This window comes from Pezoporus flaviventris, unplaced genomic scaffold (assembly GCF_033815535.1).
Source record: "Pezoporus flaviventris isolate CSIRO_AGI_PZ_B2104156 unplaced genomic scaffold, CSIRO_AGI_Pfla_v1 ptg000253l, whole genome shotgun sequence".
In the NCBI taxonomy this organism is placed as follows: Eukaryota; Metazoa; Chordata; class Aves; order Psittaciformes; family Psittacidae; genus Pezoporus; species Pezoporus flaviventris.
In genome coordinates, this window is record NW_026892800.1 from 773,776 (window position 1) to 797,173 (window position 23,398).

The 23,398-nt window shown below is 56.9% G+C and overlaps 2 protein-coding genes across 5 annotated transcripts; one reads left to right on the top strand and one right to left on the bottom strand.

The window, feature by feature from the left end:
* Nucleotides 1-10,888: 10,888 nt before the first annotated feature.
* On the top strand, nucleotides 10,889-14,225 carry TMEM9 (transmembrane protein 9). Its single transcript, XM_061442801.1, has 5 exons — nucleotides 10,889-11,283; nucleotides 11,647-11,738; nucleotides 12,165-12,273; nucleotides 12,765-12,896; nucleotides 13,039-14,225. The coding sequence occupies exons 1-5, from the start codon at nucleotides 11,188-11,190 to the stop codon at nucleotides 13,186-13,188; spliced, it is 579 nt and encodes a 192-aa protein (XP_061298785.1). The 5' UTR covers nucleotides 10,889-11,187; the 3' UTR covers nucleotides 13,189-14,225.
* Nucleotides 14,226-14,928: 703 nt separating this feature from the next.
* On the bottom strand, nucleotides 14,929-21,686 carry LOC133263139 (alpha-1,6-mannosyl-glycoprotein 4-beta-N-acetylglucosaminyltransferase-like). 4 transcript variants are annotated; one of them, XM_061442793.1, is made up of 5 exons: nucleotides 21,498-21,686; nucleotides 20,124-20,234; nucleotides 17,413-17,537; nucleotides 17,030-17,177; nucleotides 14,929-16,178 (listed from the first exon to the last, which is right to left on the bottom strand). In XM_061442793.1, exons 3-5 carry the CDS (start codon nucleotides 17,515-17,517, stop codon nucleotides 15,034-15,036), a joined length of 1,398 nt encoding a protein of 465 aa, XP_061298777.1. In that variant the 5' UTR covers nucleotides 17,518-17,537; nucleotides 20,124-20,234; nucleotides 21,498-21,686; the 3' UTR covers nucleotides 14,929-15,033. The 4 variants fall into 4 exon arrangements, with proteins under 4 accessions (XP_061298777.1, XP_061298776.1, XP_061298780.1 ...); XM_061442792.1 differs by having other exon boundaries at nucleotides 20,124-20,252; XM_061442796.1 differs by lacking the exons at nucleotides 20,124-20,234; nucleotides 21,498-21,686 and adding an exon at nucleotides 19,363-19,442.
* Between the last annotated feature and the right edge of the window lie 1,712 nt (nucleotides 21,687-23,398).

Sequence of the window (23,398 nt, forward strand, 5' to 3'; positions counted from 1 at the left end):
AGAATCCAGGTCCCCGTCAGGCTGCTCGCTGTGCTCTGCGCACTGCAGGCTCGTGGTCAGGGCTGCTGGGTAGCACATGACACTAAGCATGAGCACTGGTAGTCATGGGAAGATGTCATTCCTGCTCCAGGCTTTTTGTCTCCACTGACAGGGCTGTAGCATGTTTCCCAGGTCACCCACTGCAGCAGTGTCACTGTGGAACTCCATGCTAAAGCTATTTACTTGGCACTGTAGAAGTACAAGTGAACTTGGGGCATCGTCGTCCCATCACAGCCTTCCGAGGTCTCTGTTCCTCTGCCCTCCAGGCTGGGTGGTGAATAGCTCCCTGGAACCATCAATTACAACACACAATTAGCTCCACTGAGGAAGAGTCACAGCACAGCCCTGGCAAACTGCCCTTCCTCCCACTGCTCCCTCATTAGGCTGCTCCTCTCTTGCTGCATCTTCAATTAGCTTGTCAGCAGCAGCTTGGCCTGGATCGAATCCCCTGCATTCTCCCAAAGGAAACCGTATAGGACAGATGGGACAGCAAAAGCAGCGAGACAGCAGGGTGAGAAGATATGCAAAGGAATCGCTGTGCGTCTGTGACCTCAGAGGCAGGACAAACCGGGGGTGTGCAAAATGTAGGTAGGCTGAGACCCAGCAATTTCATTCCAGCAAACCCACCACAGGGCCAGCAGCAGGGAGAGGCAAAACCCAGCAAAACCCTCGAGGAATAAAGCCATTTATTGAGCCATTAAAGTGAAGAGCCCAGCCATGGCTGACCCCCAGCTGCGCAGGAAAGCTTCGTCTCCCCTTGCTCCCACAGGCCAGCACTTGGCCTCAAACCACCTTTTCCCTGTATTCTGCAGCCGTTCCCCTTGTCTGCATCCCTCTGAGCCCAGCAGATGCTCCACAGCATGGAGCATGGAAGGAGGGGAGGGCAGAAGTGCTGGATGGGGCGAGCAGCCCATAAAACACACACCTGTTGTCAAGCAGAAGCCAAGGCTTATGTCAGCCTGCTGCAAATATTTCCCCTTCCACCTTGGTGACCTTTGCAATCACACTTCATGAGGGAGACTGCTCCCATTAAGTGCTACTTGATCCTCTGTTAATGCAGCAGTTATGAAAGGACCACAGCACTTGTTGATAGGATAAACACCTCTGCAGCGGGAGAAGCTGCAGGGAAGGGGCACACACCTCCTCTCCCCTCTGCTTCCTCCGGTCCCCCTGTCCATCACCACCGTTACAGCCCCACGTCTGGACAAGGAAAGCGGAGCCTGGCTGCAGCAGCAACCACTGCTCTGTATCTGCTGGCTCAGCTGAGCTGCCAGTGCCTGAACTGCGGCAGAGAAGAGGGTTGGGTTTTCTGATCACTGAATGTTCATGAAGTCACAGAACCCCAGCCTGGTTTGGGTTGAAGGGACCTTAAAGCTCCTCCAGCTCCAACCCCTGCCACAGGCAGGGACACCTTCCACTAGGGCAGCTTGCTCCAAGCCCCTGTGTCCAACCTGGCCTTGAACACTGCCAGGGATGGGGCAGCCACAGCTTCTCTGGGCACCCTGTGCCAGCGCCTCAGCACCCTCACAGGGAAGAGCTTCTGCCTAAAACCAAAGTATCTGCAGGATGGTTGAAGTCCCCCATGAGGACAAGGGCCTGCGAGTGTGAGGCTGCTCCTATCTGTCTAGAGACACTTTCATCCACAGTCCTCCTGATGGGGTGGCCTGTAGCAGACCCCCACAGTAACGTTCCCCATTGCAGTTCTCCCTTTGACCCATTGATGTAAATAGCTACACCCCCTCCCCATCTACCAAGCCTGTCTTTCCTAAAGAACCTGGAACCTTCCATTTCAACACTCCAGTCATAGGAGCCATCCCACCACGTTTCAGTGATGTCAATGCTATCATATCCCTGTAGCCGTGCACACATCCCTAATTCCTCTTGTTTATCCCCCATACTACAGGTGTTTGTATAGAGGCATCTGAGCCGAGCTCTGAATGAAGCCGACTTCTTGGCTGGAGAGGCTGAAGTAGCTCTGCATCACTCCAAGCATTCATTACAGGTAGCTGGCATCTGACTGGGAGTGTTGGGATGGAATGATGCCCCCCACCCTCAACACATCCAGTTTAAAGCTGCCTTGACCAGCTTGGCAAGTCTCCAGCCAAAGCAGTGCTTCCCCTTCATCAGACCAGCCCCATCAGCCTCCAGTAGACCCAGCCTCCCAAAACGAGTCCCATGGTCTGAGTAAACCCCTGACTATGGGGTCACCACCCCTCTAAGCATTTATTAACCTGCCAGATCCATCTGGCCTTGCCAAGGTCCTCCCTTTTGACCTGGAGGACTGATGAGAAAACCACCTGAGCCCCTGACTGCCTTTCCCAGGGCTCCGTGGTCCTTAATGCCTCCCAGACTGCTGCTGGCTGTACCACTGACACCCCCATGGACCACTAGCAGTGGGTAACAGTAGGCAGCCTCTGCCTTCCAGGCAGCCTCTCAGCAACATCCCTGATCCAAGCCCCCAGTAGTCAACACACCTCCCTTGAGAGCGGGTCAGGGATGGATGGGTGCCTCTGTGCCTTTCCAAGTAGCATCTCCTACTACTATCACCCGCTGCTTTGTCCTGAATAACAAAGCCACCAGTGCCCCGGGGATGATGATTCAGAACACATGTGCAGAGCTCCTAACACTGTGCACTGACAAGAAGTTTCATCAGCTCAGATAAATACCCTTGCCTTCTCGGTGACAGTCCCTCGTGCTCCACATGCCTCACCTCCCCTACCTGCCAACATTCAAAACCTATAAATAGGGCCAGCTGGGAGAGGAACAGGGGATGTACATGGCCACCCACTAGATATCTGTCAGGCTGTCACTGCTTTGCAGGTCCCAGCAGCACAGATCACCCATGTTTCCATAGAAAGGGCAAGCACCTCCCTCCACAGATGTTCTTCACTCCTACAGCCAGGGGCTGCATCTTGCTCTGCACTACAGACCCCTTTGTCACTGAGCCCAAAAGAGCAGTGGAGGGCACCATGGGTTTTGGCTCACTCCTCCATGGGACCATTTGTACACAGAGCCAGAAGCCCAGTGCAGGTCTCAGTGATGTGGAAGCATCAGTGGAGGTGGGTTACATTTGCACAGGCCACTCCTGTCAGCAGACACCACTTGGAACCTTCTCTGGGAGAACTCCTGACCAAGCAGAAAGCCATCGCAGCAGGAGCACAGAGCAGTTTCTGTGTCTCCTCCTTCCAGGCACAAGGCTCTTTGACATGTACAGGACAACCTGCTTTCCAATCAGTGCCTGCCTGCTGGTAAAAGCTGCTAATGCTTTGTATGGTCTCCTGTCAGCAACATTATCCCCTCCTGTCCTATCCCCTCCTGCTGAGACTGGGACGAGGGATTGTCCTCTTTGGTGCCTGCAGTGGGACATGGAGAGGGGGAAGGTGAAATGCAATATGAGCAATACTATCCATGGCAGCAAGCAAGGCTAACCAAAAAGCTGTGAGGGAAGCAGGATTCCGAGAAGAGGGAATGCTGGGGGAGGATAAAGCATGGAGCTCTCTTGACAGCACTCCAGGATCATTTTGAAAGGGCCCAAGAAATGATTTTTTAAGGTCTATTTTTACGATCAGCCCCATGTGTGCTGAGGGCCCTGCCTGCCTCACCACTATCCCCTTACTTCCAAGATTAGCAACCGAAAGATTCATTTGGATCCATTGAGGATGGGATATTTTCTAGCAGAAGCATCGCTGCCCGCGGGGGAGCAGCTCTGAGCTGCAAAGAGCACGTACAGGGAAACCCCACACCGTGGGCAATCCCTCCGGACAGGAGTCCCCCAGCTGGGAATCCACCAGTTTGGGTTCAGGTCAGCACAGCTGGGGTGGTGACACCAAGTGACCGTCATCTGGCACCGTAACTGATCATAAATACACAATACCCCCCTGCAGCTGCCAACAAAAGCTGTGGAGACAACAGAGGATCAAGGCTCCGCTCCTGCTCTCCGGGGGAAGATCATCGAGAGCTGTTAAATACTCGAATGAGCCCGTGGTCTTTGGTTCAGGGAGTTCCCAAGACAGATGGAGCTGGGAGGGACTGAATCCATGGCTCTTGTACCCTGCCCCATGCACTGCTGCCACATGACCCAGGGAAGCTGTGAAGGCTCCATCCCTGGTGGTGCTCAAGACCCACCTCTTTGGTACTTGAAAACATTTGCCTTAGGTTATGATTGTGATCTGAGAACTGTGTCACGGGCTTATTCTTAAACAGCAGAGGTTGTCTTGGCTTGGAAAACTCTGGCACACGGAAAACAGATGAGTTTTTACCAAGGTGTGCCAAAAGCAACGTGAAGGCAGCTATGTATCCTGGGCTGCATCAAAAGGAGCGTGACCAGCAGGTCCAAGGAGGGGATCCTGCCCCTCTACTCTGCTCTCCTGAGACCTCACCTGGAGCATTGTGTGCAGTTCTGGTGTCCTCAACATAAAAAGGACATGGAACTGTTGGAACAAGTCCAGAGGAGGCCACAAGGATGCTCAGGGGCTGCAGCACCTCCTGTATGGAGACAGGTTGAGAAAGTTGGGGCTGTTCAGCCTGGAGAAGAGAAGCTGCATGGAGACCTCAGAGCAGCTTCCAGTGTCTGAAGGGGGCCTGTAGGGATGGTGGGGAGGGACTCTTCATTAGGGACTGCAGTGACAGGACAAGGGGTGATGGGTTCAAACTGAACCAGGGGAAGTTTAGATTGGATCTAAGGAGGAAGTTCTCTACTGTGAGGGTGCTGAGGCACTGGAATGGGTTGCCCAGAGAAGTTGTGAATGCTCCATCCCTGGCAGTGTTCAAGGCCAGGTTGGACAGAGCCTTGGGTGAGATTGTTTAGTGTGAGGTGTCCCTGGCCATGGCAGGGGGGTGGAACTGGATGATCTTAAGGTCCTTTCCAACCCAAACTATTCTATGATTCTATGACGGGAGAAAAGCAGCCTGCTTGTCCCACTGCTCTGATGTGGTGCCACACAGGAGTACCCATGTGCTTGCATGAACGTGAGCAGTGCAACATGGGGAACCTTCAGGAGCTTCCCACCTGCGTGTCAGCGCTGGTTGTCCTGGCTTATGTTTGAGCTCTTCCATGTGACAGCAAAATTAAAGGCTCATGAGCACTCCCTGTGCTTTCCAAGAGCTGTAAAACCCATGGGCAGAAGCTCTCAGTCTGCCCTAGTGCTGGTGCCCACAGTGACTGGAGCAGAAGCCTGCATTGCCCTGCTCCCCAGGGTCTCACATGAAGTGTTCTCCCCACTGTGCTGGTTTTGGCTGGGATAGAGGAAACCCTCACAGCAGCTGGCTTGGATTTGTGCTGGCAATTGTGTCGATAACACAGGGTTAGTTATCTAAGACCTTCTCTGCTTCTCACCCCACCAGCCCCAGGCTGGGCGCACCAGAAGCTGGGAGGGGACACAGGCAGGACAGCTGCCCCAGGGGATATTCCATACCACGGGACATGGTGCTCAGCACATAATGCTGAGGACTGTCAGCAGAGGCTGCAGCTTGTGATTGATAATGCTTGGTCACTAACGTGTGCTCAGAGATCCCCATGAGGATTCCCCACGCCTTTTTGAGGCTGTCAGGTCTTTCATGCCGAGATCTTCACGCACCCTCACAAGCAGCTCTTGTGATCCTCACGAGTTCCTCAGCTGCCCTCACACAAACCCCATGGCACTGCTGGGAACCACTGGAGTGAGGAAACTGAGGCACATCACCAGAAGCCGCTTCCTTGGAGCCGTAAGGGAGCCAGCAGCAAAAGAGAAAACAAGTGCTATTCCCTGGTCTAACCAAGCATCCCACACAGGCAGAGAGGCTGACCCAATGCCCAGCAATTCCCCTGCATCCTCTCTTTGTCACTGTGCAATTCTGAAAGCATTTTGTTTCATGTTTAACACAAAGACCAGATCATTTTGCTGCAGCTGGAGAATGAGGGCTCGTCTCCCTGAATGACAGGATGCCCCTCACAATGGCAGGATGCATCTCTAGGGTGTTTACAGGTTGGTTGGTTACAGTGGAAAACAACTCACCCTTTACATACCTGGCAGCTGACGTGCCCCCACCGTGGGGCAGGAAGAAGGCTTGCAGTGTGGCCACTGACACCCGCTTCCAGACTGACCAAGGACAAGCTGTTCGGGGTGTCCTCAGTCACTGTCACGCTAACAAAAATGCCCCCTGTCCTTCAGAAGCTGACACCACAAGTACCACTCCGGACTCATTGCATCGGTTCAGGGCATTAACAGCGATGCCCGATGCATTTCCCCTCCCTTACGTATTTATGTGCTCATTTCCCACACTGATTCCCTCACCCTCCATGCCAAACAAACTGTGTTTGGCCTCTATTCCCAGGACACTGCATGGAAAACTCCTCCGAGGCACCTCCCTCGCCTCTCTGCTGCCAACAAAGTGAGAGGCAGAAACCGGGAGGGAACAGCCCCACGAAGTCATTGCTAACCCTGCAGTGCTCCAGGTACGATGAAGCCTCCTGAAGGCTGGATCTGTGCAGTGATGCTCTTAGGAATGAAGACAAGGCCGAGCAACAGGTAGGGAGAAATGAAGCCGCAAACCCTGTTGCCTCCAGCCAAACTCTCTCATTTTCCACTGCTGCTGGGCTTTAAACACAGCAACAGGAGATAACCGTGCCCGCTGCATCCGAGTTACCTGGGACTGGCAAAAAGGCTGCTGGGCAGGGGGAAAGGCAGCAAGAAAGGGCACAGAAAACAGTTTCCTGGATGTGTTGTGTGTGAGATCTCCCTCCCGTCACTGCAAAGGATGCAGCCGATCCTCTCTCCCAAGGAACTGGAAACCAGTGACTTGAAAAAGGGACTAGAAAGTGAAACGCAACTTTCAGCCTTGTATTTGGTGGGTCTGTCTTTGAGGCACTCCCCTAAAAAGCCTGATCCCTGCACTCAGTGCCTGGGCTGCCCGGACTGTTCCTTTGCTTAGAGCAAGGGGATTGCTCGGTGTCTGGTCCCCAGTTCAGGCTGTTTCCTCCTGGTGTGCATCCAGCTCACTCCAGCCCATGTACCTTTGGGCTGCAAAAGCACACAGCAAACAGCTTGCTGTGGCAAGAGCATGGCAGAGAGGATAAAAACACCTCTTCCCCATCGGTGCTGGGAGGGTTGGTAACAGAAAATCCCCGTGGTCATCTGGCTCTTAACCCTGGAAGCCGCCGGTCACTGCACAGCAGCGCCAGTGCCCCCCGCTGAAGTGGGAGCTGCACTGAAGGGGTTGCTCCGCTCGGCAGCGCTGCAGCAGGAGGAAGGAATTAGAAGTCCCTTGTGCATCTCATACCCAGCATTGTTCTCGTGGAGTATTCCCTTGGATCGGTCCGGCTGATGGAGGCCACGGTCCCACAACAGAATCCAGCTGAGTGCAGGGGGAGTGCAGCCATGGCAGGGGGAGGATTTCACAGGGGACAGCGATGGGGTGAGAAAAGGCACCAGTGATTCCCACACCCGGGTGCATGGAGCAGTGTGGGACGTTTTAAAGGCAGGAGGTCTCCAGAGGCTCTGCATTCAACCCTGAAACAAGCAACCTCAGTCAGTTGTGGCTTACACGTATTTCTGGCTGAACACATCTCATACAACCATGGAATGGTTTGGGTTGGAAGGGACCTTAAAGCTCATCCATTTCCAACCCCCGTTCCAAACGCAAGACCCCCATGGCCTTGGGAAGACGCAACATTCTCCTCAGCACAACCACGGAGCAGAAACGGGTTTTAAGTCAAGAGGCTGACGGCAGCCCCCCGACCTTTGATGCTAGAGGATCATGAGTAGCATTTATAACCGTACATCAGCCAGAAAGCATCACCAAGGGCACAGATGATGCCAGTGCCCTCTGACGGACACAGCAACACCTTTAGAGCCCGTCCTGCCCCCGCTCCGCCCCACACTGCCCGGCTCCCCACAGCCCCGAGAGGCGGCAGGACCTTCCCCTTCGGGACATCTGCCTTCCGATTGGCTGCTGGTGCTGCCTGTCACGGCTCGTCACCCTCCGTAACCAATGAGCGTGCAAAGAACCGAGGCGGGGGCGGGGCTTGAAGGAGTCGGGGCCGGAGGTGGAGAGCGTCGGGCGGACGTCGGGGGACAGGTAGGGCCGGGGCGGCTGCGGCGGGCGGCCTGAGGGGAGGCGCGGCCCGGCCCCTTTCATCCCATCCCACCCCATCCCATTCCGGCCCCTTCCATCCCACCCCATCCCGGCCCCTTCCATCCCACCCCATCCCGGCCCCTTCCATCCCACTCCACCCCATCCCATCCCGGCCCCTTCCATCCCACCCCATCCCATCCCCATTCCATCCCCATCCCATCCTATCCCCATCCCACCCCACCCCATCCCACCCCTTCCCACCCTTTCCCACCCCTTCCCTTCTTCCCCTTTTCCCTTCCCTGATGCGCTTCCCCCCAGCCCCGGGCTGTCTCTGTGGTGGAGCACGGTGGTCGCTCGCTCGGCGGCGGCAGCGGCAGCGGCCTGGGGTAAGCGGGGGGCACCCCGGAAGGCCCGGCCCCTGGATGGGGTGGAGCTGGGATGTGGAAGCCTCGGCAGCGCTGAGCATCCGCTGTCCTTGGGCGGGCATGGAGGGGTTGCTGCCGGGGGGGGGGAAGCTCCGAGCGGGGCGGTTGGGTGTTGGGGCTGGGGAGAGCAGAGAGCCCGTGGTGGGCATGGGAGCATCATGGATAGAGGCTTGGAAGGGCTCCGGGTGAGATAGGGACAGAACAAGGGGAATGGCTTTAACCTGCCCGAGGGGAGACTGAGATGAGCTCTTAGGCAGAAGCTCTTCCCTGTGAGGGTGCTGAGGCGCTGGCACAGGGTGCCCAGAGAAGCTGTGGCTGCCCCATCCCTGGCAGTGTTCAAGGCCAGGTTGGACACAGGGGCTTGGAGCAAGCTGCTCTATGGAAGGGGTCCCTGCCCGTGGCAGGGGTTGGGGCTGGAGGAGTTTTAAGGTCCCTTCCAACACAAACCAGGCTGTGGGTCTGTGTTAAAGGTGAGGAGTTTATTGGGATGCTCCCAGGGAAAAGATGCAGATGTGCTATGGGCCACCTCGGTGGGGGGGCTCGTACCTGGGAGTACCATGCTCCTTGGTCCCTCCAAGGCCATAACCACACACACGGTCCCTCTCCCCTGCTATGCGTCACAGTGCTGTTGGGTTTTGGTCCAGGTACAGATGCTTTTAGTCAGATGGCTGCTGGGAGATTGGCTGATTGTCTGGAAAACAAAGAGTTTTAAGGCGTTTTTGCAAGCACCCCTTTGAACATACATTGTCAGTCATTGAAAGAATACCCATAAACAGCACTTTGTATGGCTATTGATGTTTTACAGGTCATGATGGGTGGATTTGGAGTCATCCAACGTGTTTATCAACATGGCGCAATAGACTACATTTCCCCCTGCTTTTATTAAGAATTACGTCCCTGACTTGTTTGGGTGACCTGAATTCACCTGAGCAGGCTAAAACCAGATACACACCTCATTGTTAACAACTCAAACAAGTAGTAATCTAAACCCACCCGCAATGAGGAGTGTGCACGGTGCAGCCCAGCTATGTCACAGCATTTCTGATGGAGAGCTCCAACCCTGGTGTGCAAATAGTCTGCTAAGGGCAAGGTCCTGCACCTGGGTTGGAGCAAATCCCAGGTACAGCTACAGGTTGGGCAGAGAAGGGATTCAGAGCAGCCTGAGGAGGACTTGGGGGTGTTGGTCGATGAGAAAATGAACATGAGCTGGCTTCAGTGTGCGCTCACAGCCCAGAAACCAACGGTATCCTGGGCTGCATCAAAAGGAGGGTGACCAGCAGGTCCAAGGAGGTGATCCTGCCCCTCTACTCTGCTCTCCTGAGACCTCACCTGGAGCATTGTGTGCAGTTCTGGTGTCCTCAACATAAAAAGGACATGGAACTGTTGGAACAAGTTCAGAGGAGGCCACGAGGATGAGCAGGGGCTGGAGCACCTCCTGTGTGGAGACAGGCTGAGAAAGTTGGGGCTGTTCAGCCTGGAGAAGAGAAGCTCTGTGGAGACCTCAGAGCTGCTTCCAGTGTCTGAAGGGGGCCTATAGGGATGCTGGGGAGGGACTCTTCATTAGATACTGCAGTGACAGGACAAGGGGTAACGGGTTCAAACTGAAACAGGGGAAGTTTAGATTGGATCTAAGGAAGAAGTTCTTTACTGTGAGGGTGCTGAGGCACTGGAATGGGTTGCCCAGGGAAGGTGTGAATGCTCCATCCCTGGCAGTGTTCAAGGCCAGGTTGGACAGAGCCTTGGGTGCCATGGTTTAGTGTGAGGTGTCCCTGGCCATGGCAGGGGGGTTGGAACTGGATGATCTTAAGGTCCTTTCCAGCCCTAACTATTCTATGATCCTATGGTTCTGACTGGGGTGCAGAGGGTTAAGAAACCCTGTGATAAGCTGATAAGGCTGGAATGCATTTTGATGGGGTTTGGCAGATCAGCTTGTTACAGGTGGCTGGTGTTTTGTCTAAAGAAGAAAGGGAACTTGGTGTTTCCAATCCATAATAATCATTTTTGATGTTGACAGGAGTATAGCAAACAGTGGTGGAATATTCCAGTGATGGAAATACTCATGGGATCATGCGAGCCAGTAGAAAATAGCCTGGAGTGAGCTGTGGGATTACCCGTGCCCTACAGAGCTGATTAATGAAGGTGTTTATTACCTTCCCTGAGTAAAGCTGTGCTGAGGTGGCTTTTCAGCACACCAGGATTGATGCCACCCTGGGGACAGCTGCCTTTTGTGCTGCCCTCATGCATGGGGCTGCAGCCTTGTGGAGACTAAGTCTGCTATTGTGGCAAAGGAAACAGGCTCATACTCCTTTGAATTCAGACACACGTCTCTGAACAGCCTTATCTGTGCATTTTGCATATGCAAAATACAATAGGGTGCTGGGGACTTGCAGAAGTCACTGTGTAAGGGGGTCAGCAATACTTGCTGCAGGACTGCTGTAGTTGGGATGTGTGGCTCTAGAAGGTGGAAGCTTATTCAATGGGAGTGTTTCTTGGCACCTGTGTAAAGTGTTTCCGGGAGTTTTCTCACTGACATCATTGCCTTGATTCAGGGATATATTTCTACCTCCTAGGCAAAGAGGAGCACAAAAAGAAAGCTCCAGTTAACTCTTTACGGCTGCGTTCAGTTGAGATCCTCTGTCCTGGATGTGACTTTCTGTTTCCTCAGGCTTCCATGATGTTTGCCCAGTGCAGCCCCAGGTGTGCGAGCTCCGTGCTGCTGCTGGTGCTGCTCTGCTGCATACTTCCTCCTCCGGCACTAGGCAGCAAGGTGAGTGACCTGCTTCAGACACAGCCTGACCCGTGCGGGCAGTGCGACAGGAGCAAAAGCAGCGGAGAAGCAACAGGGTTTCACAAAGACAGGGAGGGCTGAGGTGTGTTCTTGATGGCAGTGGCCTCTGCTGTGCCTTCTGCTGGGTTTTGGAGCTTGCACTTTAGAATGTGTATGAAAAGTACTTGGTGCCTGGGCAGGCGGGTTAACTGTGGAGTTCTTGAGGTGAACGCAGCAGTGCAGGAAGAAGAGACGTGGTGTGAGGTCCTCTTGGAGAACGTTTTGCCTTCTCCCACCGGCCGGGTGCTGAGGGCACAGAAATGTCCCCGCACCTCACTGACAGCACCTCCTCGTGTTGTGCAGAGCTCAGAGGACATCCGCTGCAAGTGCATCTGCCCCCCGTACCGGAACATCAGCGGGCACATTTACAACAAGAATGTGTCACAGAAGGACTGGTGAGTTGGTGTGGGTTCAGTCCGTGAAAACCAATGCTCCCGAGTGTCCAGCTGGCGCTGGGGAAGTGATTCCCTGCCTTCCATTTGCAGGGGAAGCTGGTTTTGTTGGTAGGGGATGTTCAGCCCAGGCAAGGAGCACTTTTTGAACAGAGACTGAGGAATCTGGGGGTGTGATTCCTTAAGGCACAGCTCTCAGCAGATACAGGGTGTACCCTCCTGTTCCTTTCACCAGGACCAGATCCCTGCAGAAGGTGCTTGGACAGTCTGTGCCAGGAATTAGCTGAGCTGTGAAGGGAACTCAAACCCGGATCTGTGTTATCAGCCTGATGGGAAAGCTGGGACACAGGGAAAGTCACCCCAGTGTGCTTCCCCAGAGCATTGCTTGCAGCTTGGCCTGCTGCTGATTTTGGGTTCTCTGTGTTGCAGCAACTGCCTGCATGTTGTGGAGCCAATGCCAGTGCCAGGGAATGATGTGGAGGCCTACTGCCTCCTGTGTGAGTGCAAGTACGAGGAGCGCAGCACCACCACCATCAAGGTAATCATGGCTCTGCTCCCTGTGGCTGGCTCCTTCTCCCTGCCATGCCACGCCAGCCCAGGCACAGCCACACTGGTGGGTGCCTGGAGAAGAGCCCAGGAAGGGGAAATAAAACCATGGTGGTAGTGCCAGGGGCACCATGTGCGAGCCAGGAGGGCTCCTGGCAGGGAGGAGCAGGCTGCACGGGAGCAAGGGTTTCTTGCTGAGGATGCGTGACAGTGACAAGCACCTCTGAGCAGGGGCACATCCTGTTGGGCTCCTTTCACATGCAGCATGTGTCCTGAACTGGCACAGTGCAGGGAGGAGCAGCACATTGTGGCACTTGTGTCTCATCAGCACTTGCTGCAAGTGCAGGGGACTTTCTAGTGAGCAAAATCAGAATGAGAGAGGAGACCCAGCATCCGAGGCAGCTGTGAAAGGAGCTTCTTGGCCTCTGTGCTGCTTCTCACCTATATACTGATTCTTTTCCTCCCTGCTGTCTTTTACTGCAGGTGATCATCATCATTTACTTGTCTGTGGTGGGAGCATTGCTGCTGTACATGGCTTTCCTTGTGCTGGTGGACCCTCTGATCCGGAAGCCAGATGCTTATACCCAGCCCCTGCACAATGAGGAGGAGAATGAGGTGAGGCTGTGCTGCTGGTGCATGTTTCTTGTGCTCCAGGCCCTTCACCAGCTCCATTGCCCTTCTCTGGCCCCACTCCAGCAACCTCCTGTGCTGGGACTGCCCATGCCTTGATCTCCTTCATTGTTTCCTTCCCTTGCAGGATGCTCGCTCCTTGGCTGCAGCCCTCACCCCATCTGGGGCCAGAGCCAACACGGTGCTGGAGAGGGTGGAGGGGGCCCAGCAGCGCTGGAAGCGCCAAGTGCAGGAGCAGAGGAAGACAGTTTTTGACCGCCACAAGATGCTGAGCTAGATCTTTGCTGAGCACCACTTCCCAAGAGCCAGGGCAGCTCTGCTGTTCGAGACGGACAGCAGGTCATCCTCCAGGACCCTGTGGTGGTTGAAAGCTTTAACCCTCTCTGATTTACCATCTTCATGGAGAGCAACAGACCAAAATGGTTTTGTCCCTTCACCCCTCAGCCCAGAGGCTCCTGACCCCTTGCCTGGCTGAGGTCTGTGCTCATCGTGGCTGCATGTACATGGTTGGATGCATAGGCTGACTCGAGCAGACACTGCAGCTCCAGTCTCCATCATCCCACCCCTGTGTTGGAGACAGAGGTCTCCATACAGTGTTGGAACCCAGCTGAGTCTTCCTGGGATAAAGACAGTGGGCTAATTTTTATGTGGGATAAGTTAGTGGCGCTTCTCCAGGACAAAGAAGCCTCCTCCTCCTCTTCCAGTTTGCACCAATGTTAACTGGGCGTCCTGGTGCTGAGATGAGTGTGTTGTACTGGAAGGAAGAGGAGGGGGTTCCCTGCCCGGGGTCAGCTGCTTACCCTGGTGTAAACAGAGGGCATTTCCACTCTCTTCAGTGGAGTGTGTCCAGATTTACACCAGCATAACTGAGACTGCAGCTTGCTTCTGCATAGGAGGTGATCACAGCACTGGTGAGTACCTTCACAAGTAAGAGACCAACAGGTAAAAGGTTGACTTACATGTTTTTTTTTTCCTGCTTTAGCAAGGGATAAAAACATACTGGGGAGAAGGCTTTTCATTGCACCCACACTGGTAACCCTTGATGCTCTCACAGCATGGTCAGGAGCACTCGTGTCCTGAGCAAAGTCTCTGCAGGAGCACTGTAAACACTCCTCTGGGTCTTGGGGCCCTGGGAAGGGAACACTTGTACTGCTCCAGGCACTCCCACGAGCTCTTGACTGGACCTGGGCTGTGTGGAGGAAACTGAAGTGATTCTGCCGTGTGTATATTGGTCCCACTGAGAACATTGACAATGTCAGGAAGGTGCTGGAGATCATCATGTAGCATCTCTGTATTAAATGCAGACAAAACTCTGTTACCTGGCTGGCTGGTTTTTCAGGGAAAGGTCCCATCCCAGCAGGTCTGGGGCTCCAGCACTGAGTGGCTGCTCCAGCTTCACATCATACTGGGGTCATGTTTTGCTTTACACGTCCTTGTTCCATGGGCTCAATGGTTGGACCTTTCTCTCCCTTAAGAAAGCCCCATTTTCTCTGTCCTTCTTTCTCGGTGTGAATCCCTTGTGGACACAGGGTGGTCCCTGGTTTCCCTCCTCCAAGAGGGAAAAGTCTATTGGAAGGGTCTGAACAGCACGACTGGGGCTGGATGGGAGCTGTTGTACTGGTGCGATGGGTCCATCTGGTGGCTGGTGCCCCCTGACCACCACTGGGACATGGGTGACCACCAGTGGCCAGGTTCTTGCCCTATGCCCCTGATCCTGGAGGGTGAAGGGTTTGCTGAGCAGTATCCCTGAACCCCCCGGGAACAGCTGGAAAATGGGATAAGAGAGGAAAACCTGCAGGTGGTTGGTGGGGTAGAAAACTCAGGTGGGGAGGGAATGGTGTGGAGAGGCTGCAGGAGGTGCCACTGCCTGGTTAGCTGTGGCTTCATCAGATGATTGCCTTTGTCCCCTACCCCATCCTTCCTCATGGAGCTTCTGCTCCCCTCACCCTGCACCCAGGCTCAGCCTGGGGGCCCTGCTCCTGCTCCCATCCCACATCCCTCCGGACACAGGCGCCAGCAGGAGCCAATAATTTAATTCCTCATCCAAAAAAAAGGGAGCAGGGAAACCAAGGAACCTCTGAGTACAAACTGCACCGACGTTTGTAACCTGCCTCCTCCACGGTCAGGTGCCCGCCGCGGTCCAGATCTCGATGCTTTGGATGATGAGCCACTCGCTCTGGTCCCGGGTCACCCGGATCCTAACACACTCCACAGGCCCTGGGACGCCCCTCTCCAGCCCCCGCCGCTCACAGCTCCCCTTCTCGAAGATGCCCACCATGGTGTAGGCAGAGCAGTCCCGGCCATCGTCGCGGCGCCGCCGGCCCAGCTCCAGCACCCCGGCGTGCAGGATGTCCCCCCGGCGCTCGGCAGAGCCGGTGCGCACCCGGACACGGGTGACACGGGCCGGCTGCTGGAACACGATGGAGAAGGTGCTGCCGGCTGCTGGGTCCTTCCCCCAGAAGTACCCCTCGGCGGTGCTGTAGGCCTTGAGGGGCTCGTAGTTCTCAAAGACAGACATGGTGGTGAACAAGGCCGCTGGAGGGTTGTCCGGCAGGTCCATGGCATCAGCCTGGAAGTCGTCATCCTCCAGCCTGTTGACGGTGCCCTGGAAGGAGGAGTAGAGGCCCATATGTTGGAAGAGGGAGGGCTTGAAGCGGATAGCATCCTTCTGGGTGAGCAGGAGGCGGAAGTGCACCAGCAGCCAGTCGCAGGGCATCTCCTGGTAGAAGAGGAGGAGGAAGCGAGCCAGGCGAGGAAGGTCACTGGAGCGGTAGAGCTTCCCGATGTAGCCCAGCTTGGAGAACTCCAGCGTGGCCCAGTTGGAGCCCTCCTGGGAAGCCAGAGCCTTGCGGATGGCCATCAGGAAGGACTTGGCGCACCACACGTCATCCTCGATCATCAGGTAGTAGGAGGAGAGGTTGGCAGCGAAGGCAAGCAGGAAAGCGTAGTCCACGTTCTGCTTGGACCTGAACCTCACCCGCTCCTCCGGGTCATTGAAGTTCCTCTTGAGGCCCTCCAGGGTGGGGTAGAACTCGTGGGGAGCGTGGATGAGCAGGAGCCGGCCCAGGAGGATGTGCTGAGCAAACCTGGTGGCGATGTTGGCGGCCACACGCACGTTCCACGTGGGGTCGGCGTCAGCCAAGTGCACCACCACCACCATCTCCTGCAGCTCCTCCTCTGTCGACTGCTTGAAGAGGGACTGGAGCGTGGCCGGGAGGTAGTAGCCACGCGGCCGCTGCACCGATGCCAATCCCACCGCCAGGAATTCTGCAAGGCAAAGGAAGGGCTTTGGCAGGCTGGGGATGGACCTGGGATGTGCCACGGCGAGGGGGCTCCAAAAAGCCCTCTCCATGCCCAACCCACAATGGCCCCAGGTCAAGGCTGGTAGGTCCTTTCTTAAGCTGAAGCCTCCAGCATCTTGGGAGGCACCCAAATGGCAGGGGGAGCACAGGATGAGAAACCAGGGCTCCTCTGAAGAGGAAATATTTGGGGGAAAACACCTTTACAAAGGCAAAGGTGGGGAGGAGCAGAGCAGAGGCATCGTGCGGGGAGGGATGGCTTCGTGGAACGGCTGCACATCCCTACCCGACTCCAAAACTCGTGGATACAGCCTCACCAGGATGAGATCACCCCTTCCCTCCCCACAGCTTCCCTGCAGCTCCTCTGTGCAGCCCCTGGCCCATATTGAGCCTCTGGTTTCAGCCCAGGCTCATGTGGGGCTGCCCCAAGGTGTCTGCATGAGAAATGCTTCTCATGCACCAAAGAGCTCGATCAACATCTCCCACACTGCATGATTATCCCCACAGTTGGGCCCCACCACCTCCACCTTCCTGACTGGAGCTCAGCCCAGGGAGAGGGGATCTCAGCCACCGTCCCAGCAGAGACCTGGGAAACGCAAACGCCTGCAGTCACCCCAGCCCTAATGTGCAGGAGCAGGGGCCATGCTTGGAGCACACGGACCTTCCTCTACCCCTCCGTCTTGACAAAGAGAGCAGCAAAGGTTGGCTGGGGAGGTATGGGCAGGTGTGCCCCCTCAAAACAGGCTGGAGCAGGGCCGCCCCTGCCCAGCGGCAGCAGCGATGGGGCAGGTCCGTGCTGGGGGTCCCGGGGACACTCACTTTTGTGGGGTGACAGGGAGCCAGCCAGGAGGTGGTAGGAGACGTTGTGGAGTGCAGAGAGGCCGCCCATGTCCCTGAGGATGCGCTGGGCTCCTTCCGGCTGCAGCAGCTGCAGGACCGCGTCTGGGGCCAAGGCCCCGAGCTCCACCTGGGTGGGAGCCGCAGGCAGCCAGGTCAGAGCCCAGAGCACCACGGACACCCGTGAGCACGGGGCAGTGACAACAGGGGAGCCCCTGTCCTGCCCTGGGCAACGCCAGGGAGAGGAGGAGACAGAGCTGGGGTGGGGGTGATGGGGTGCAAAGCAGGGAGCAGAGGTTGGGGTCCGTGTGGGGCAGGCGGGGATGGAGGATGCGCCCGTGGGACATCACTGGTGTGGGACTCACCTCTGGGGGATCCTGTTCCTGCCGGCTGCCCCCGTAGAGGAAGAGGAGGAGGAGGAAGGAGGCTGCGAGCGCAGCCGAGAGGGAGCGCTTCAGGGAGCATCGCATAGCACCGGGCACACCGAGACCTGCGCGAGGAAAGGGCGCATCAGGCCAGGGCTCATGGGGCAGGGGGGACAGCTCCTGGGTGCACCTCAGGGGTGATCCCAGCAGCAGCCATAGGGCACAGTTGGTACCGTCCTGCACCATCCCTGCTGAGCGGGCAGTGGGGGGGGGAACACACCCCAACACAGCCAGGTACAAAACGCACCCTGCAGCACCCACACAGCACCCGGAGCTGGAGGCAAGGGAAACGCAGGCATCGCACACAGCGGGGAAGGGTTTGGGGTCAGGGCGGCCCTCGGGAGCGCTCACCGAGACCTCGGGACCTGGCACGGAGCCCTGGGAAAGGCTCTTCCTGCAGCGCAAGGACAAAGCAGCTCCCGCAGCCCCTCCTGCCTGCCCCCTTGTCCTGGCTGGGCAAGGAACCCGTCCCCACCGTGGGGGAGCCGCCTTCAAGGAAGCCACACAGCCCTTGAGGTGTTTTGCCCTGCAGCAGGGGCTTGGCTCCTGTGCTCGCCTGGGGTTTTTCCACTATAAATATGAGCTGGAAGAGGAGGAACTGGAGACGGAGCGAGCAGGGCAACCCCAGCTGGGTGCTCACAGCACATCAGCCTGTCAGGTCCAAGTACCTTTGAGTGCAAACGTGGAGGGAAAGTCCTTCCAAGCCATGCCATAAACCATGGGGAAAGCTCTCCTGAACCAGGGCTGGGCTTCACCCAGGGCCGCTCCTCACATCATGGAATCCCAGAGCAGTTTTATGTTGGAAGGGACCTTAAAGCTCCTCCAGCTCCAACCCCTGCCACGGGCAGGGACCCCTTCCACTAGAGCAGCTTGCTCCAAGCCCCTGTGTCCAACCTGGCCTTGAACACTGCCAGGGATGGGGCAGCCACAGCTTCTCTGGGCACCCTGTGCCAGCGCCTCAGCACCCTCACAGGGAAGAGCTTCTGCCTAAGAGCTCAGCTCAGTCTCCCCTCTGGCAGGTTAAAGCCATTCCCCTTGGCCTGCCCCTACAGGCCCATAGAGAAACAAAGCAGCGCAGTCAGTTGGGCACAACCAGGGGCCACAGCCCCATCCCTGGGCTGCAGCATCCATGTCCTTGCTCCTGCCCCAGCACCTCACGCACCTTCCCCACAGCTCCACACCTCAGTGGGGCTGTTCCCAGAAGCCATTCCCCTGCTTCTGGGGGACATGGTGCTGGTGGACAAGAGCTGCCGAGAGCCCCCCAGTCAAACTCCTCCAGTTCAGTGGGAGACTCCCGGCCTCACGGTGCTGTGTGACGCAGTGGCTGTGATTCAGTCCAGCAGCGAGGGGAAGGGGAAGGAGTAAATACACAACCTCGGTCCCACGAGGCCTGAGAAAGGGCCGGATGCTCCCTGTGTACAGGCGGCTCCAGCTGCTTCCTCCAGCACTGGGCAGAGCAGGGCTCTCGCATGGGGAGGAGGGGAACAACCAGCGCTCAGTGTCCCGCTGCCAAAGCACCTTTTCCGTGCTGGAGGAAACAGGCACGGGAGAAGGTTGTGCATCACAACCAGATCACCCGCACCCGGGGGCAGGATGTAACCCAGCACCAGACACACCACAGCTGGCTGGAGCCTGATGGGCACCACATCGCGTTGCTCACCCACGGCTCCACAGGGAGGAAGGAGGGGGAAAAGCCCCATCTCAGTAGCGCAGGGCTCCAACGCTTTTAGGTCAACCCAGGTCTCCTCCAGCCCCGCAGCACAGGGTGGGCTCTGCTTGGACACTCGGCTGTGAGCCGGTCCCCGGAGCTGACAGCGTGGGGACCCCCAGCCCCGCAGCCCTCCCGGGGCAGCCCCATCCCAGCACCCCCCCGGGGCAGCGCAGACTCACGGGGTGCGCGGCCACGCTCCGGCTCCTCGCTCGGCAAAGCCCCACCCCGGGCCCTCGCCGGCCTCCCGCAGAGGAGGAGCGTCCGGAGCGGCCGCTGCCCCGCGCAGGGATGGGGGGGACCCGGGTGCGATGGGGCCAAGGGTCCCGGGCCCCGCTGCGGGAGGGATGGGGCAGCCTCAGCCTCCCCCTGCGACGGCACCGGCTGTACCCAGCCATCCGCTGCCAGCATCAGAACCCCCCAGGGCCCGGTGGAAACCTGCCGCTTGGGCGGCACCGGGGTGGGAACACGCCGGGAGCCCGGTGACAAGGAGCTGTGGGGTCTTTCTGCCCCCGTCTCTTTTCCAGCCCTTGTGCTGAGGTGGCAGGAGCAGAGAACTGCAGCCCCCAGAGCTGGCAGCATCCCTCATGGGGACCCGCGCATCCCAGCTCCTCGCTGGAGCATCGGGCATCGCAGCCCTGGCTGAGGACAGAGCCCCTTCCAGCTCCACCAGCCAATGTGAGCCCTTCCCATGGCCCAGTTTGTCCCCTGCTCCTCCACCTTCCAAGCCTCATTTCTCTCAATCACTTCCCTCCTCTGGACCCGCAATGGGAACACGGCCCTGGAGCACCCATGAGTTAGTTACCCACCAGCTCCTCCGCTCCCTCCAACACAACTCACCCACAGCATCCAGAGAGGAAAACCTTTCCCTTGCCTCCATCCCATCCTCCCCGTTTATCCACACAGAGTGTGGAGCCCGTTCCATGGCCTGGAGCTCTCCTACCTTCAGAAGGGCCCCAGTGTCTCTTCCCAGGCTTTGTCTTCTACCCTGGGACACCCTCCAGCCCCGGCTGCTCGCTGTGGGCTCAGATGGAACTGCCCGGCTCAAACAAACCTGCAAGGACAAAGGTGGCTGCAGAGAGATAAGGTACAACAGGAAGCAGGTAATGGCGTTGGGAAGGAGAGGGAAAGGCATCCGCAGGCTCCCAGATCCACTGGCTTTCCCTGTTCTCACGGTGCTTGATGTTTAAATCCTTAAATTCCCAGCACGGGATGCCGGTGGCTCTGTGCCCGTGGGGTCCCGGGAGCTCAATGGGGACACCAAGGCCTGTATGTGCACCCAGACAAGGGCTGAGTGACACCAGGACAACCAAGGGAGCTGGGAAACACCCCAGCAGTGACTGCACATGGCAAGGATGGGATGTGAGGCTCAGGGGGGGATGTGGAAAGGACCGGCAGCAGCTGCAGGAACCAGGGCTCAGTGCTTCCCACCCATGCAGGAAGGAAGGGGAGGGTTGGAGCCATGGTGCCCAACGCAGCCCTGGGGTCCCCATGGGACCTATGGGTGCAGCTGGCAGCCCCACTGCAGACCCTGCCCTTTGGGGAGCACACCCCACTGACACGAGGTGCAGCAGAATCCCCCTGGGGTCTTCATGGGCCATCTCAGGACAGGATTTGCCTCTCTCCAGGCACATGAGGCTCTCCACAAGCCTGCCCATAGTGAGAAAGGAATCCACAGCCACGACACAGCCCCTTTTGCCTACCACGATGGGGTCTTGCGTACCCCCATCTGGGGCTGGAGTGAGCACTGGGGTGGGACAAGGGAATCACAGCAGGTACCAACCACCTTACCCACAGCCCTGCCCTACACTGGATCCCTAGCAAGGAGAGGGGCAGGGGGAGGCTGGGGATCCAAGCTTCCATGATTCCCCTGGGGAAACCGGAGAGCTGGGCCGGATCTGCTTACAGCCCTTCCATTATTCAGGAGCCTGAGCAGGACAAAGCAGAAGTAAACCAGGGCCCCACACAGCAGGGAGAGCAGCACAGCTCCATTTCCACACCACGAGGACCCTTTTGAGTTGCATCCTATGGGAAAGAGTGATTGTGATACAGCAAAGAGCAGCAGCTCCTGCCTGGAGCCCTGGCAGGGACCATGGAGAGCAGTTGCACCAGAGCCTCACTGCACCCCAGCCCTGGGGAACACTGAACAGCCTGGAAGAGAGGCTGGGCTTGGGGGACAGAGGGTAGGACCCCCTGCTTGGGCTGAGCTCCAGCCAGGAGTCACCCACATCAGCGAGCAAACCTCAACGTGGGGTTCCCATGCTCCAGGGAAGGGAAGAAGGGGAAACATGATGCCCTGCAGCAAGCAGAGCCCAACCTCTGCAGCATCCCTGCCGCCTCGCTGGCCTCCTCACATGGACCACAGGAGCTCCCAATCCCTGCCTGTGCTCGGCACGCCTCCAGCTCCAGGGCCATCACAAGGTTTGCTGCTTGCAAAGAAAAAGGTCACATCATCATTCTTCATTTTATACATTTCAGGCTGGAGAAAGGCTTCAGGGCAGAGGCACCTCTGTAGCTAAATGGCCTTAATCGAACCCAGCAGGAAACATCCCACTCACCAGCTTCCTGCTTCACTTGCACCACCCAGACCTGCCCAGGGAGTGCTGGGGCTGGGAGCCACCAGCCACCATATGGAGCTGGTGCTGCTGGAGCACCTCTGCCCCAGAGCATGGGGCACATCCTGGCCATGCCCTAGGCCTGATGTGAACATTCCTGCTCTCACACATCTCACAAACACACAGCCCCAGGATTTGCTCTGGATTTCTTCACCAGAGCAAGAGCAAGGCACAGGGAAGGGCTGATGGCCACCAGCCTGCTCCATCCTCCTGCTCAGCCCTGGCTGGGAAGCAAACACCTCTGCCTTCACCCTCTGTACCCAGGGAAGCAAACAGCTCTGCCTTCACCCTCTGTACCCATGTCTTGTGCACAGCCCAAGCAGCGATCACCAGGCACATGGTGCTGGCATCTTCCTGCAAAACAGGTTTCAGGGTCTGTAGTGGAAAACACCTTCAAAGGCACTTTAAAGCACCTTGGATTCTGCAGGAAACAGGCTCTGATTGACAGACACCTCCCCAGGAGAGCCCACACCACCCAAGAGCCCCCGGGGCCAAGACAACAGGCAACTGCGCAGCTGATGCTGCTTCACCCACTAAGCAGCAGTGGAGAAACTCCACCCTGTGAGTCCTGAGCACTTGTCACAAAGCTCAGCAGTATTTAACCCCGCCACAGGAACATGACTGTTACTCACCCCGTGCTCTGGAGCAGCTTCCTCCCACGCAGCACCCACATGGAGCACCTCAGCTGCAGCCTCCACGCAGCTCCAGCACTAACCTGCTGCCCTTCCTCTCCTGTACCACAAAGGCAAGCACAGCTCAGGCCAGGCTCTGCTATCATGGGAACCAGCTTTGTTATCAGAGTCACAGCACACTTTTATTGCCCTTATCTCTACTTCAACTAATCTTGTTCCAAAACCTTCCCTGGCGGCACCAACACAAGTTCAGCAGCAGTGAAAAGGGGAAGTGAGGGCAGAGTTTTCCCAAGTATGTTTGAAGTCAACATGGCAGAGCCTTGAATGTAGATCCAAGTTTGGGTCCTCAGCTGGTGACTTACAGAGCGGCAGAGACACGTGGAAGGAACTCCTCGTGGGCACCTATGCAGAATCATGGGGTATTTGTACACTAACTTCAAACTGGGATGGAGAATTCCCTCCTTCCAGAAGCATCACTAAACATACATGGGAAACCACTCAGTGACTCCTGCTTGAGGCAACATCTGATGAGGAGCAGGACTGAGGAGCTAGTGATGAGCAGGCAGCAAATCCCAGCCCAGGGTTCCTATTGCTTCTGTGCCTCATGCACACTGCGCTTCGTCCTCTGCCTGCCACTGCTCCTCCGTAAGACCCCATCTGCAGCAGCAGGATGTGCACCCCCCCCAGCCTGCTCTCAGGAAAGACAAGAGTCCTTCATCACTGCTGCAGTTTCATTTCTCCCCTCCATCTCCTCTCCCTCCCTCCGTTTATCTTCTCTGAAAAGCACCTTCTGGGGTTAAAGCTTTAGATCTTCTCAAAGAGGAAGCAGCAGTGTGAGCACCTGGGAGTACCTTTACATGCAAGTAAGACTTTTGCCTTACATCTCCTCCTTGAAAGAAGTCCTTTTGTCTGATCATTTATTCTTTCCTTAAACTCGGATCTGCTGGACTATGAATTACTGGATCCCTGCT

Coding starts and splice junctions, on each gene's coding strand:
- TMEM9 (XM_061442801.1), top strand. CDS start 11,188: ATGATGTTTGCCCAGTGCAGCCCCAGGTGTGCGAGCTCCGTGCTGCTG. Junction 11,284..11,646: donor CTCCGGCACTAGGCAGCAAG/GTGAGTGACCTG, acceptor CGTGTTGTGCAG/AGCTCAGAGGACATCCGCTG. Junction 12,274..12,764: donor GCAGCACCACCACCATCAAG/GTAATCATGGCT, acceptor CTTTTACTGCAG/GTGATCATCATCATTTACTT.
- LOC133263139 (XM_061442793.1), bottom strand. CDS start 17,517: ATGCGATGCTCCCTGAAGCGCTCCCTCTCGGCTGCGCTCGCAGCCTCC. Junction 17,178..17,412: donor AGGAACAGGATCCCCCAGAG/GTGAGTCCCACA, acceptor GCTCCCACCCAG/GTGGAGCTCGGGGCCTTGGC. Junction 16,179..17,029: donor CTCCCTGTCACCCCACAAAA/GTGAGTGTCCCC, acceptor TTTGCCTTGCAG/AATTCCTGGCGGTGGGATTG.